General features: G+C 29.6%; 1 protein-coding gene across 3 annotated transcripts in view; it reads right to left on the bottom strand.

Moving 5' to 3' along the window:
* Positions 1-16,159, bottom strand: part of LOC107165651 (BTB/POZ domain-containing protein 2-like) — a 51,888-nt gene that overhangs the window by 16,573 nt on the left and 19,156 nt on the right. The window contains exons 1-3 of one of the 3 annotated variants that reach the window (XM_015513992.2): positions 12,144-12,675; positions 11,887-12,039; positions 2,137-2,262 (exon numbers count right to left, since the gene is read on the bottom strand). In XM_015513992.2, the coding sequence (XP_015369478.1) occupies positions 2,137-2,262; positions 11,887-11,906 (146 nt within the window). In that variant the 5' untranslated portion in view covers positions 11,907-12,039; positions 12,144-12,675. Of the gene's footprint in view, positions 1-2,136; positions 2,263-11,886; positions 12,040-12,143; positions 12,676-16,159 lie in introns of those variants that run through there. The other 2 variants (XM_015513993.2, XM_015513994.2) reach the window with 2 other exon arrangements.

Raw genomic sequence — 16,159 nt, 5'->3', positions numbered from 1 at the left:
GCGCAAGCGCGTCGTAACACTCATAACAGTCATAACTAGTACCTGACCAACAGCTTTACGATAGCACTTCGGTGGTTATAGACGATTTTGTCGTTGTATGGGCAAGTGTTTCAATCGTTTGAAGATCTCCGCTTAGAAAATAGCCACTCATTGAGATCACGAATAGTTTTCATCACTTTGATATATGATGTCAACGATATATTATATAGTATATTATTGAATTGTATATTGTATATTATACATATTACTCACGTGTCACGTCTCACAATTTAGTCATATCTGACAGAAATAAGCTAATTCTAAATGAAATTAGGGACAGCTTCAAAGGTTCAATTATAGTTTTATGAAAATTAAGTACAATGTAAATATTCAAAATGATCATTAGGTATTGTAAATGTTTAAATCCAATAATAGACTCGTGTGTCGTATTTATATCATATATCTATAAAATACCTAATAATAGTCACATTTGACATAATATTAAATGCACAACAAATTCAATCGAGTTTTACGTCTCCGAAAATTTCCTAATTAAATATTAATACATTTCAACAATAAACCAAGTCTAATAAAGACAAGCAAATCGACATTTATGTAATATATGTATACTAGTATATGAGTATAATGTATAAACTATAATATAATATTGTGATGGTACTTGGTAAGTAATATATGTAGGTATATCAGACGAGAAAAAAAAGAATTCTTATGGGTTATATCGGATTTTTAAAACGATTTATCATGGAATATATCTATAAATATAGACATATAGTAAACCGTATATACGTAGGCAACACGCAGCTCCTGCAATAGATAGTATAGCAATAATATGTTATTGAAAATTGAACAAAACACCGGATTCCCATATTATAAATGTATAATAATGCAAAATACCGACAATAAGAATACAAATTATACGTCTCAATGCGGGGGTGAAAAAGAAATGTATATTACATTATATAAATGTCGATCCATTTATTGACAGACGAAAAAGAAGGCGGTTATACAATGTATGTGTAGGCATTTATGCATTTATATTTTGTGATATTATAATGTGTATAAAGCTGATGTACCTGCAGCGATATGATTTTTAGACCGCGACACCCACGTGTGAAAATAATAAATATGCTAAAATTTGCAAAATGGGGCGACATTCAACAGGGGTTACAATGTGTTATTATATAGGTCGTACACACAACACACGCATTGGCATCCGTCGTACACCACCACCCTTTGGTAGTACAATAATCTTTTATCTTTATTGTGGCAAAAAGTATAAGGTCGCATTCCTCTAACGTTATAATAATAATAACAACAGCATAATAATATAATGTCTCGCCGCGTCAATCCCGTATTTCTACACCCCTTTCCACCATCTTTACTTTTCATTTTTATTCGCAGGGTGCGAAATGCGTAGTGCTCGCGAACTCCGCACTTGACCGCCGTTTTTCGTACACAACATAACGGTACAATACGTCGTCAGTATTATGATACTATTATTATTATTATTATTATTATTATTATTATATATATACGTTTTCGCTGCAGGGTCTCACACAATGCATATATATATATGTTTATATATATAATACGGTATCATGGTGGTAACAATGTACGTATAGAAAACGAGACTCTTATTATTATTATTATTATTAATCTCCGTCGAAGGCCCGACTCGGGTTGCCCGAGAAGAGACTCTCAAAATGGCCAACATACTACATAATAATACTGCATAGTATATTATATAATTTACAGGGTGATTTTTTTTTTTTACAACGAACCATTGAACCATTTTTATTTTCATTACTTCAAATGTGTTCAAATGTAATTATATGTCATAAGTTATAGCTTCAATACATTTTTGACAAAAATTCTGAGACGTTATAGCAATCCCTTAGATGGCGCAAAATGATAGTGTAAAAGTAATGCGTCACATGTGAAAACTGCCATTTAGCAGTTTCACGGAGATGAGGAAAAGGTACACATATTTATTTTTATATAATTAATGGAAAATATTAACTGTAATATATATTGCAGTATAGGACTATAATGATGCCTGATAGTGGTCAAGTAAAATCACCCTGTATATTTATGTACAAGGATATAAATTATAATTTATTATATTATATATCTTACCTGCAGCCGTCTTTGGACGCATTTGGCGGGTACATGATTTTCTGCGACGACCCGCGGTTTTTTACCAACGATGACCCTCTGTCCTCTTTTATTGCAATAGGGGAAGATGATCTTCTGGTAGTACCACTGTAGAAAAAAAAGATTTATAAATGTCTTGACCTTGACAAATTTGTATTTTTCTGGCTATACACGATTTAGGTTTTAATTTTTTATAACGCAGTATTTTCTTTAAAGAATAGATAAAAGGTATTGTATTTTATGTATTGTAATATAATTCAGCTTAAAAATAAACCAGACTTTTACTACCTGCTCAATAGTAGGACTTCAAAATAATTGTGTTGGGATCGATTAAAATATATAATACTCACAATTTTGGTAAGTATAAAAATTTTAAGAACCTAAAGTATATCTATGAATTTGGCTCATTCTAGATATATTGAAATTTTAAATGGTTTAAACTTTAAAACGTAATTTCAATTTCTTTATTATATAGGTTTATAATTATAGGCACCAAGCGAATCATTTGTTCATTTTTTCAACATTGTTATAAATATAATATTTTATTGTAGATAATACAATTTTTTGTGGCGGATGTACACCTAGGACCTAGACTGATCAACTTTTGAAGATTTACTCAAACCAAAATACGATCAAGTCGTATAATCCAAAAGATTGCACCTTCATTTCAGTCGGATTTGTCCATAAAGCGAGGTACACTAAACCTGTACACATATACCCGTGAACTAAGCCTATACTTATAAACCAAAATACATCGAACGTCGTATTTTATTTTTTCTAGGGTGAAGTCTGTACATGGAGGGAGTATACAAAAATATACAATTCAAAATAATACTCGTATAATGAAGTCACTCTTATTTTTTAGTTGTAGTTTAAATTAAATCGTATAATCTTGTATACCTATATGGTTTAAAATTATATTTTGATTATTTAATAATAAAACTGTATTCTGAAAACCTGGGTTGAGATAATTTATCCGATTGAAATACAATTATAACATGTCTAGTGCCATTAAACTGATCTAAAGTGTAGCTGCAAGACTGCATCCGTTGATTAACAGACTATAACTGTGATAGGTAACTAATAAAATGTACATCTATAAAAAGGTAGATGAAGAATGAATGAATGAATGAATATAATAACATTAGTGATTATTTAATCTTCAATCACACATTCAATGAATTCGTTATTTGTGTGTATAATTTTTCTTTAGAACAAAAAATAAATTATCAGGAATAAAATGCACATGTTTTGTATTAATTTTATGATATAATTAGATAAATCATTCATTCAGCCATCGACTTTTTTTTCTACGTCAGTTGTACACCGTACACGAGATAGCGGGGAAGCGCAACGGACCACTTAATTACCTAAATGGCTATATACGTATAATAGGTACCTGCACGGTGCTGCTCATAATTCTGTGCATTGTACATATTATAATACTTATAGGAGCATATTATACATGAATTTGTCGGATATTATAATGATATAGTTTAAGGATTTAAGCATATTGTCACATAAACTATTATACGATGATTATCATGATTGCATTACTCTATAAACCCAAAACTATTATTTTACACAGGTTTTGGGAGTAATTAAAAATGATGTAATCCAGACAATTTGATTGGTGTGACATTATTATATTATCATAAAATAATTAGACAATTTCTATCATAATCCTGTATAATACAGTACTCATATAAACATTTTTTTTTTTTGTCATAATATTTTGATATTAACTTTTTAAGTATTTAAACAATTATAACGGAACATATTATTGTAAATTTTATAACACTCGCGAAAAAAAAATATAAATACATTAAAATGTCACCCCATCAAAATGTAAACGTTTTTGCTGTACTAAAGTCTTATAGTATAATAAATAGTTCTTAACATAATTACATTCACATACGTATACAAAATGTAGGGAAAAAATTGAAAAATAAAAATAATACTGTTATTCCACCGAAATAATTTCAAAAGAGAAGCGCTGCAGATGTTACCAGCGGTTCCATACCTCTGTTGTAGCAGCAGGTGAACAAAATCGTTGGCGGTCATCATCGCCCTCTGCTGTCCACGACGGGGTGCGCGAATCGCAGAATACTTCAGGAACATTTCGCATGAATCCCGCAAAAGCAAATAAACCGGGATGTTTCGTATTTAAAAATAGGTAATAGAATACTATTGCCGATTTTTGTCCTAGGCTGAAGGCGAATGAGCAAATTCGTTTTCATCCATAAAGCGATCGTAAATTAATAAATATTAAATTATGTAAGCGTAGTTTAATTCCGATGAACGACGTTAGGTCAGCTAATAGAATACGCAGTGATCTTTTTCGTTGAATTTCGACCTTTGTTTAATAAAACAAGTTCACCCTTTAGTACGTAAGTTATAATAATATAGGTACATTAAATAATAATAATAAATATAATGCAAGTGGTATATTATCATGACGTGAACGTCGTGAACATTATCTTCGGAGTTTATTTTTTTTTTTTGCACGATCAATGTCCTCGCATTGTGCGTTTAGTTTTTACTTAAACAATAAATAGAAAACCAAGATAAAATTCACTGTCTCATTTAGTATTATATATTATAATAATTGATAATATAATGTATACAAGGGTGAACCGCCGTCAGGTTTTATCTTATTCTGTCACACAACAGTTATAAATTTATTATAATATAACACGGAAAAAATCAGTAGCCCACCCTGTATATATATATATAAATAATATTATACTTATTGAATAATGATAATTATAATAATTATCGGAAATTCACACCAAAACACACATAACGTTCGTTCTTTCCTGTGTGTCCATGAATACGTACATGATAAGGATACTACGTCGGGGGCAATGCACAGGAAACCTCGCCCTGCACGCACACACACACGCACACACACACATCCATGATCATGAATATACGCGTACGTACGATTTGTAATGGAAAATCGTTTCCCGGCAGTTGCTTCTGTTAGACATATATTTATAGGGACACAGCATTGTGTGCGCGCGCTGTACATAATATACAATATTATATAGTACCTATATATATGTATATAATATATACTATATAGAGCTGGAGGATCGAGTGTATACTTAATATAATATGTGTTCAATCGAACACATTGACGAGATTTCATATGGATCGCGATTCACACACGTTAGTATGAAATTCCAGCCTCCAAGTCCACGATCATAACAGTCTACTGCAGCTATTCACTCACACACACACACACACACACACATACACATACTCGGCTCTACCGTGTATATAAAATATTTGATTCGCTAATGAGTCTGGCTCGAGTAACTGCTACGTTTACAATATACAATATACAGATTAGGTATATACATATTATAAACAAAAAGTATAAGTAATACAGTACGTGTAAATAGGGTACACTCATGCTGCAGACGTATTTTGATGGAAAACACTGAAAACCTATATGTTGGTTTAATGTGTATTTAATATTTATATTATATAAATAATATTTAACAAACATCGAATAATGATAGAATTATACTGTACTTATTTAGATTATAGGTAGCTTTAGGTATTTATTTTTATTTTATCAAACGATAAAATACGTGATAAAGATTTAAAAATCTAAATTGTATTGAATAACAATCAGACAAAAACCAAACGACTCGCGCACGGTAGTAAAATATTAAATTATTAGATCTGTTTTTCTAAAACTACGTAAATTCGGATAAAAGGTATGGTTTATGGTATGTGTTTTTACTTTTTATTAGCCTGTAGGCTGTAAGTGAATATATTATCAAAATCATTTAAAATACAATAGTTGAACATATTTTTAATGTACCTATTGTATTATGTTGATATGTTATGTAGGATATAATTGTTTTTGAAACTATTTTTATTATGTTTTAACACAAACATAATATATTTATTTATAATTATATAATGAAATATTGATAAAACGATCAACTCGAATACAAAAATCGACTACCTGTTTTTAATTGCAAAATATTGGTTATTTTTTATCAACTTGTTATGTACATTACTTCCCATAATAATAAAATAAAACATGTATCAATAGTTACCACTTACTAGGTGAGGTTACTCACTAACAAATTCACAGTGTTTATTAAATATTGAATATTATTATAACTTTATAAGAAAACTAAAAGCTTTCAACAGCATAGTACGTTCAATAATGTATACTTGAAAATATATATTATTATATAATAATTACATTATAAATTCAATTGAATTAAAATAAAATTAAAATAATACTTTCTGAATAATGTGAGTATGCAAGTCTGATGGATAGTTCTGCAGCGTTATAGAATACAACTTTTGACGCTTAAGGACAACCGTCGCGCGTCGTAGTATATTTGTCCTTGCCGCTTTACTTAACCTTTATCCCTATGTAATCTGACATTGACCTTGCACCCTATCAGTTAATAATAATACATCAATTTGACTTTTTTTTACATATTATATTATATATAATATTTTACAACACTTTAATTTATAAATTTAATATTTATTATAATATTTAATTTAATTTTTACAGGAAATATAAAAATATTATACGTTCATTACACACACTCAACAATTCTTAAATTATTTGTATATGTAAATTTGTATTCAAAAGTTCTTCGGAAAAAAAAATTAATCGTTTAAATAATTATTATACAACTACCAATAATGGTGGTAAGCGAGGGGTCCAATTAAGTTGGTCTAAGTATTTGGCTATATAGTGTTTAAATGATTTTTCATTCTTATATCATAATCACGTAAAGCTTTTTTATACTTTAAGTAACTAGATAAATCATGTAGAAATTTGTTTTACAATGAAGTGTGCTTTTTGGAAAAAAAATCATTTTTCAGATACCTAATGTAAAAGAAGTAGTTAACGAATTTACGTAATACACCGATTTATACCATTCAAGTTTTAAAATATAAAACAAAAATAAAATACAGATGGTAACTACTGTATTATAAACAGTAAAGTAAATTGGGAATTTATTGAATATTCAGAAATCGAGAAAAACTGCTATAATTTATAAATGATAATAACGGTGAAGTTAATAACTAATGAATTCAACTAAAACTAATCATTTTTTGGTTTACCATATAGAAAGTAATTTTATTCATAATTATTCAAAAAAGTATCAGTGCTTTTGATAAACGAGAACCTTTCTTGAAGTACTTATATTGTATATTCACTATGCACCCACCTGGAACATTCTACAGTCTTCAAAATTTTTTTAGAGTATTTTTTTATTGATTTACAATTATTGGGAAGATTAGTTTAGTTTGAGTGTTAAATATATTGACAAACGTTGAGAACTCATGTGTAATATTACTTTACATTTTTAAATAGTATCATGACATTGGTTTAAGAAATTATTCGTTAATTATATTCGTAAAATCATCGATTGTTGCAGGGGTCATATAATAACGCGTACCTACAGCTAAGTTACCTTTAAGGCTATAAATACTAAATAGGTAGTATATTTATAATTCTTATAGCTTAGACTGCGCTCACAATAATAAACATAATATCAATAACCAATAACCATTGATCGTTTGTTTAAAATAAAAGTGAAGCTAAATAAATCTTGTCTACGGTACGTTTAAAATTTGTTCACATGAATTATTACGGCGACTCGTAGCAGATACATTTATGCAGATTGTATTATACATACTATTATTTACTTGTCGAATATCATTATTATTCAACTGGCGGACACTATACAGGTACTTGTAAAATCGGTCGTTAAATAGGGCATATTGCGTATGGCCTATGTATAATTATTCTTGATTCGAACGGTGGTGACCGTTCTTCGTGTGTACCTACCCAATGAATTAATAAACGTAATATTATAAAGAAGTATTATAATAATATAATATATTACGTTATGCGCGGGCAGAAGCAAATACTACAAAATATATAGAAAAACAAAATCACTGTATGATAACTCGGGACAAAACTCCATAATTCACTCAATATTGTCATGTTGACAAGGGGGTGAGTTGTCCTGGGCGGAAAATATTAGCAAAAAATGTGTTAGAACTGTAAAGTGCATATCTCAAAAAAACAATATATACGCTGCGTCTGTAGAAGATTGCAAGTCTCGGAAGAGTAACTTAAGCACTGCTGTACAATGATGGCGTATAAACATATATATGAAACATATATATGCTATAAATAAAATATACGAATCTAGTGGAAAAAAATATCGGTCACCCGCCTCCGACGATGCGCTCGCGTATTGCATGGATATCGCACGCAAGCAACGTCGCGGTGAGCGAACGTGCCAAATTCTTTCGGCGGCTATTTCCGAACGCCAAGAGGACTTTGCGCGTATTATTTTTATCGGACACATCATTGCGGCCACCGCACTGATATACTTCGTATACGTATCCTAATATCATAATAAACATGTTGCTACTGAGTAGCGACGAGAATAAAATCCATTTAGACTTTTAGTGTTTAGACCTACGCAAGCTATTCTAAGGATTTAATCTCCATTGGCCATTACTTAAAGTCAATGTTGATAATTTATAGATGGACAATATAAGTGACTCATAAAAATGTTACTCTTCATAGTGCAGAGCCATTACCTCTATTGTAGAGGTAATATGTTTATAATTAACAAATATAATATACATAAACGATTTCGTCGAATAATATTCTAGCTAGTTGATCATGAAAGTGTTTACATCGAAAACAATATATAGCATATAAGCAAGTAATATAATTAGGTATTTAATCTAGCTGCAACAATTATGATATATTTCCAACTGCCCGATTCGGGATCTATATTGCCAATTGGAATAAGACCTATATATAAACGCAAAGATGATATCGCGTGGGATCCGACACTACTGCACGAACCGGAGTTATGTGAACATACATGTTATATAAATATATATACGCTTAAACGGACTTTGAAAAAAACTAAAACTATTATCCACAATGACTTCTCGTTATCGGCAGACTACTTTTTGTTTTTTATTCGTTCCGGCAATATGACAAAATAAACGGTTCACCTAAATTATAATGTGTTCGTATTTACATACGAAGTGGTTTTACCGGGAACTCGGACATATTATATACGTAGAGGTAAAAGCCAACCAATAACCGACCGACAGACCGTCCAACCTATCCACTCAACTAAACATAACGTAATATACTATAAAATATGGTCTACATACAGTTCGAGATGGCATGGCTATACCAGTGAAAACAAAAGGCGAGCGCGCGCGAGTATTCCAGCGGTAATTACAGTATTTTTCCCCGCCACCTACCGCTACTCACCACCAACCACCACAACCAACGGTCTTCTAATAAATGGTAACGAGAACGGCGACGAAGAACGTATAATAATAATGCACCTATGTACAAATAATATTATATTGTATATGCTGCAATCTTTGTTTATCATCATATTGTTTTTTACCTCGTTTTTTACCAATAGCAATGGATGTTTGAGTGGTAAATTTTTGACGAAAAATCTGATCGCTCATATCTGATCATATCATATTTAGATCCAGGGGTCGTTCGTATTCGAGTCTCAGGTGTATATAACCTTGTATATGATAAATAATATATATATATATATAGGTGCTACATAAGTATACCTACTACTATATATAGAGATAAAGATGAATATTAGTAAAATTGTAATGTATAAATTATACAAAATACTTAATACATAGTAAATACATAATATTCATAAAGACTGCATATGAGCTATACATATGCATGCCTTTTGCATAAAATCTTATTGTTCTAAGCTGTATCTATATGTTTCGTGTATACGTTATACTTATAATGTTATTATTTTGTATCCAAAGATTCTTAAAAAAAAGGAATGATAAGATTGAGAATTATTATAATATTTTTTAGATAAGATATAAAAAACTAAGTACTATGTATATTTGTTGATTGCATAGTTAAAGCCATTTAGGAGTAACTAGTAAGTATATCAGTTATCTCTGTATCACATTACACGATATGTCGATATACCAAGAATATACGATTATACAATTAATTTCAGTGGTAGCAGCTTATAATCCATGTGTTGCTTCAGCAACACATATAACATTTAGTTGGTGGGTGGCTGATTAATAATTATTTACTAAACAATGATAAAGGGTAACGTAATTTTAAAAAAATGTCGGACTTAAATAAATCATTGTACCTACTACTAATAAATAACTATTAATTGCCCAATAATCCAGTTTTTTTTTATACGTTTAGCTAAATACAGCCATTGTCTGTAGATAGGAAGGAGTCCTCATTCCTCAGAAATACTCTCAAAATTATTAAGATATTATTTTGAGGATAGTTGCCACTAATTGAACAAATTACTGCTGTTATTGCAGTAAGTATCTTCATATTAGAAAAAAGTATTAAAACATATAATATAAATGAGTATGTTAACTTAAATATTAGGGGTTTATATTTTTAATTAATAATTAAATAGGTATATCGTATATCTAATAGGTATCTAGTTACATACTTATTAAATAATTTCTCGAATGTTTATTTGGTTAAAGGCGTACAGAAGTTAAAAATTGTAATTTACTTATTAAATATTTTTAATTAATATTCTTTAAACTATTATTCCAAAAAGTTGTTTTTACCCACCTACATTAATTAATAAATAAGTTAAACTAATACCTAATAATTATCTGACTAACACTGCAATGGTAGCTATGATGTAAAAATACACCTACATGAAACTAATTTATTTGACAATCTTCAAATAGTTTTCTTTAAATTTAAATTGTATTTTCTTGGAGGAAAATAGAAGCATTTAATTTAAATGATAATATAACGTATTGATTAAAATTGTTCAAGATAATGAAAATTATATAAACTTAAAGAAAAATTCATGGTGAGAAAAGATATAGAATACATAATATTAATATTTACGCAACTATAATAAGAAACTATAACTATATATTTCACGAGATAATAACTTAGTTTCTTATAACTTTTTTTTTATTACAATATATAATTTGATCATCAGTCGATTTAAAATTTGATTACCTCTAACTTATTTGTCGTTTACTTGAGGTTAATACCGAATGATTGAGATAGCTTATACCTTGTAGTACAAGTATACGTAATATACAACGATTAATTTCGAGAATCCACTGAGGTAATAATTAAATATTAATTAATAATAATATTCTCGTGTACTGTTGGAATTGAAAAAAAATGAACTAAGCTTGTAACTCATGTCCTTAAAGTAGACATATTGATAACATTCATTATACATATATATATTAAGTATGGTAGGTGAAAAATGTTTCCGAATAATCAAATTAATGGCTTTTGCGGATCGTAAAACCATTGATCTTGCACAATTTTCAACTTTTAAACGCATAACAGTTGCACACTGTGCCAACTAAAACGAATATAATATTATAATTGATTTATAGACGTACCTATATTCGGCATGGGCACCTATACGTTATACCTGGTACCTAACTATATATAACGGAAATATGTGTATAATTACGTATAATATTATAGCTTGATAATAATTTATTGGTCCGTTGAACGGCGAATAATTTACTGTCTAAATGTTTTGTGCTTTTTAAACGGCGAGGAATGCGTAATATAATAATTTAAATACAGCATATAGTTCAATAGAACACATCACGTATAAATATATCATGTAATTCATAATTTATATATTATATATTATGTACAAGTATCTAACATACCATCTCATATTCTCATACATGAATGTTTAATAGACGGGCGACGACGCAAAATTTACTGGCGACGCAGGTACAAAATATTCGGACCATTGTAATATACCATAGTTCATTAGGCAGACGAGTATATACATATCTACCTAAATATTAGGTACGTACCTGCGACAGACGGAGGCAAAAAAAAGCATGACAAATCTATTTAAAAGGACGGGATTTTTTTATATGGATGAAAAAAAAAAAAGAAAAGAATAAAACCGACTCACCTAAGTCCCATGGCTGATGATTTCGTCTGCACGTACTAGAGATAAAATTATGTAGATATTGGAATATACAATTGTAGGCCTATAACTATAATATTAATATTGACTACAATAGTTATAAAAGCGTGCAATATTCGCGTGTATTCGAAATTTTTGACGAGATGGATTACAGCAATGAAATTGACGGGTCGATCTCGTCCATCGTTAGCAAAAAAAATCTAACGCGTTCGGAAAAAATTTTAATTTGCACTTTCAACGCACATGCAGGCCAACTAACGAAAAACAAAACAAATATTCACTTTGATTTTAATTTAACAATTGACGTTACACGATAACAATAATCATCCGCAGTTGTTATAATTTTTCCTCTTAATAAAATTTAATATAATATCGTGACATCGACGGGCGGACTTGGATTCGAACGAGCGCGCGTAAATATACACTTCGTCGGTGACCAACAGGGTCAGTGACGTCGACGATGTAATCGCCGTACGAAGCCGGCGAACACACTGATCGGAGCACGACGCGTGTCGTCGGGTAGACGACGACGACGATGCCTCCGCCGCCGCCACTTGCGATAAGGGTGCACGTCGCCGCCGCCAGAGAAACGCCTCCCCTCCACCGTCACCGGGTCCACTATGATTAACGGGTGGTAGTGCGGTGCGGAGAGGTACGGCGGCGGCGGCGGTGGAGCATTTGGGTTTTTGTATCGTCAAATATTATATAGCTGTATAATAGTTATAAGTGTATAACATGATATAATAACAATAATATATAGGTAACCGAAGCAACCACCGCCGCTGATGTCCGAGGGTCAACGTACAAAAAATGTACACACATACAATAACGTTTTTTACATTATTATTATTACCTTTCATGTTTACGCGTGTACGGACATACTAATATACCCACAACAGTGCAGTGCGAGTATATTATAATATATCATTATTACTATATTATAATATGTGATTGTTAGCCGCGTGCGTTATTGGGACGCTATATTATACTTATTATAACACACCGAGTCGATATAATTACATATGTATTTTGTGTGAGTCTACAGGCGTATACGGCCTGTACAGCACGCGCGACAAGCCGTTATTATTATTGTAACAAGACGATTTTACGATATTATGAATTATTATAATTCATGAAATAATAATATCTATATCTATACTCGTGTACGTAATAACTAATAGGTATAATCATTGTGCTATATTTAAGGAAGTTTACAAGACGTGTACTATATTATATGTATATATGGGTAATGTTTCACTTGGAAAAGCGACAATCATAGGCGTGCGCACGGGGTATGCAGGGTAAGCCGCGGCATAGTCTGCGGCTTCATGTGGGGGCCCATGTTTACCATACCATCAAAGCATTTTTAATAATGTCTTCTATGGTGAGTATTAAAAAAAAAAAATTAAAAAAAATTTTTTTTTTAATTTTCACTGCATTAAAGCAGCTAAGTAGTAAGTAGTATATTTGCAAAAATTTAGATTATAGATTGAGTCCTATATGTGGTAAAATGAAATGTTTAACGGCTTATAATCGTTTTTTTAGAATTAATTCAAAAAATATTTTTAAAAAAATTTTGTGAGGGGCCCTATTTTTCTTGTTGCATAACCTGCGAATAAAGTCTGCGCACGCCTATGGCGACAATATTATTACTACAGTAGTGTAGTCTGATCTGACTCTGCGAGTAAATTACTAAATTATAATATTATTATATTAAAATATATAACATGAAATATTGTGGTCCACAATCTTGGACTAACTAGACAAGCTAATCGCGTGCTTAAAATATATAATATTAAGCACCCTTTTACGATTAATAAACAATAATATTATTATGAAAAATGATATCGCAAGAATACGATTGGTGGCACGAAACTGCTGCAAGACGTATGAGTAATTATTGAGGTAAATCACCCAGGGCTTGGAATCGAAATTGAAAATACTGTCAATTGAATCGGAATCTTTTGAAAATATTGGAACCGAAACTTTTCCATCTTAACCGGAAACAGTGATATTTGCAGTAACCGAACCAAAACAAAAATATACCATTTGCAATCGCTCATCCTTTTATTATTTTAATATCTATCGTGTATTGGCATGTGATAATATCACTAAAATATAGATTTGGACGACTTTTTGTTTGTGTTGTGGGTTATGAGTTTGTAATTGTCTATAGTATATCACTTGAGCAATAACGTTTAATTTCAGATAACAATTATCTGATCTCTTAACCAAATCACTATCAATATATTATATATATATTTTAAATTTGATTTTATAAAGACTAAAAATTCAGTAGTTATACAAGAATAAAAGTGGTAACATAAAATTATATTTAAAAAGTAATAGGTAGGTGTATACTATATATAATGGCAATTAGTACAACTATTATTTTAAATATTAAGTTCGTTCTTATTAATAAATTTTGTAAAAAAAAATACCTTTAGATTTCGGTTTTAACCAGAACCGGTATACATTATCTTTAAAAACACAAAGTTAGAACCAAAACCGAAAAAAATAATGATTTCAAACCCTAAATGAATGAGTATAGGTAAGAACTTTCATATTTTTTTCCTTTGTAATGATAACGTAATATTCAAGGATGTATTGTCAAATTTACAATCAGCGAATCAATTTTATCGATTTACGTAATTTCATCTTCTATTTTTGAACGAATCATGGACATTTTTGAACTTTACTATTTTACACACATGTCATAATTATTTTTAACTTTTAATTTTGTTTAATCTTCAATTTAATATTTAACCTAACAACATAAAATTGATTCTGATGAATTCATATTTACCATGCTGACTTTTACGTTTATAAGACGGAGTTACGGAGACAACATAATATTACGTGGGAATCCTCTTAAAGGTTGTTTTCTAGTAATAATTTATAACATTGCATGACATACAGGGAACTATTTGTTTCGAACATTTTTCACTATACTAATTCATATTTTTCATTTCAAATTTTTATTATTGTTTACGGATATAGGTATACTATATTGTATACTTGTATATTTTTATCACATTTTATCAAAAAGTATAATATCACTACATCAGTGGTCGGATGGCAAGATAATAATTATATTTATGTAGTTATATTTATTCAATATTAGAAATAATAAATATATTTTTTTAATTAATTCAAATCACAAACAAAATGTACGAATTATGAATTTATAGTTAAATATATTTAAATCATTTATAATCTAGTAAAATATCAACAACAAAATTCATATATTTATAACTTGAAGTTTTAAAACAGCTTACAACATAAATTTATTGATTTTATGAAAAAATCAAATAAAAAAATCGATAGGAACTGAGTTCCTATCAAAGAAGATATGTTTTATATATCAACTATCAATTATTTCTCATACATCCCTTTGGAGATTTAAGACTATTATATGCGATGAACACAAAATACTTTTTATTATTTACTATTTGAATTATTAAACAATAAACGTATTTACAAAAAAACTATTCCCACAGATTATAAATGCAGCGTAGCCATAAAATAATAATAAATCTACAATAACGTCATAACCTCATAACAATTTAGAAACAGATAAAGAAAATGCATTTAAATTTTAAAACATTAGAAATATTTAATCCTAGCATGTAGTATATACTAATACCTAACTAATAACACTAATTATTAATTATTATGTATAAAATGTTTATTATATATTATTGACTTGACCATTTTGCATTGCATTCATACGTATATCTTAAACATAATACAATTATTAAATTTACTATTGTAATATGATATTGCAAATTATTACAATGGACGTAACTCTGATATAGTCTTGGTATCTGATATAAACACCATATATGTACAACCCCTTTTGAATTATTAAAGCAATACAATTAATATTTTAACGCTGGGATATATACATTCGTGGAATTACTTTAAAAAAATAGTCATATCACAGTAGTATGGTAATTATAATATGTAATTTGAAAATAAAAATTGATTAGGTGCACAAA

The sequence above is a fragment of the Diuraphis noxia genome, unplaced genomic scaffold (genome assembly GCF_037042655.1).
Source record: "Diuraphis noxia isolate RWA-SAM2 unplaced genomic scaffold, SU_Dnox_SAM2 contig0002, whole genome shotgun sequence".
Taxonomy (NCBI): Eukaryota; Metazoa; Arthropoda; class Insecta; order Hemiptera; family Aphididae; genus Diuraphis; species Diuraphis noxia.
This window is presented reverse-complemented; position numbering and strand designations above follow the sequence as displayed.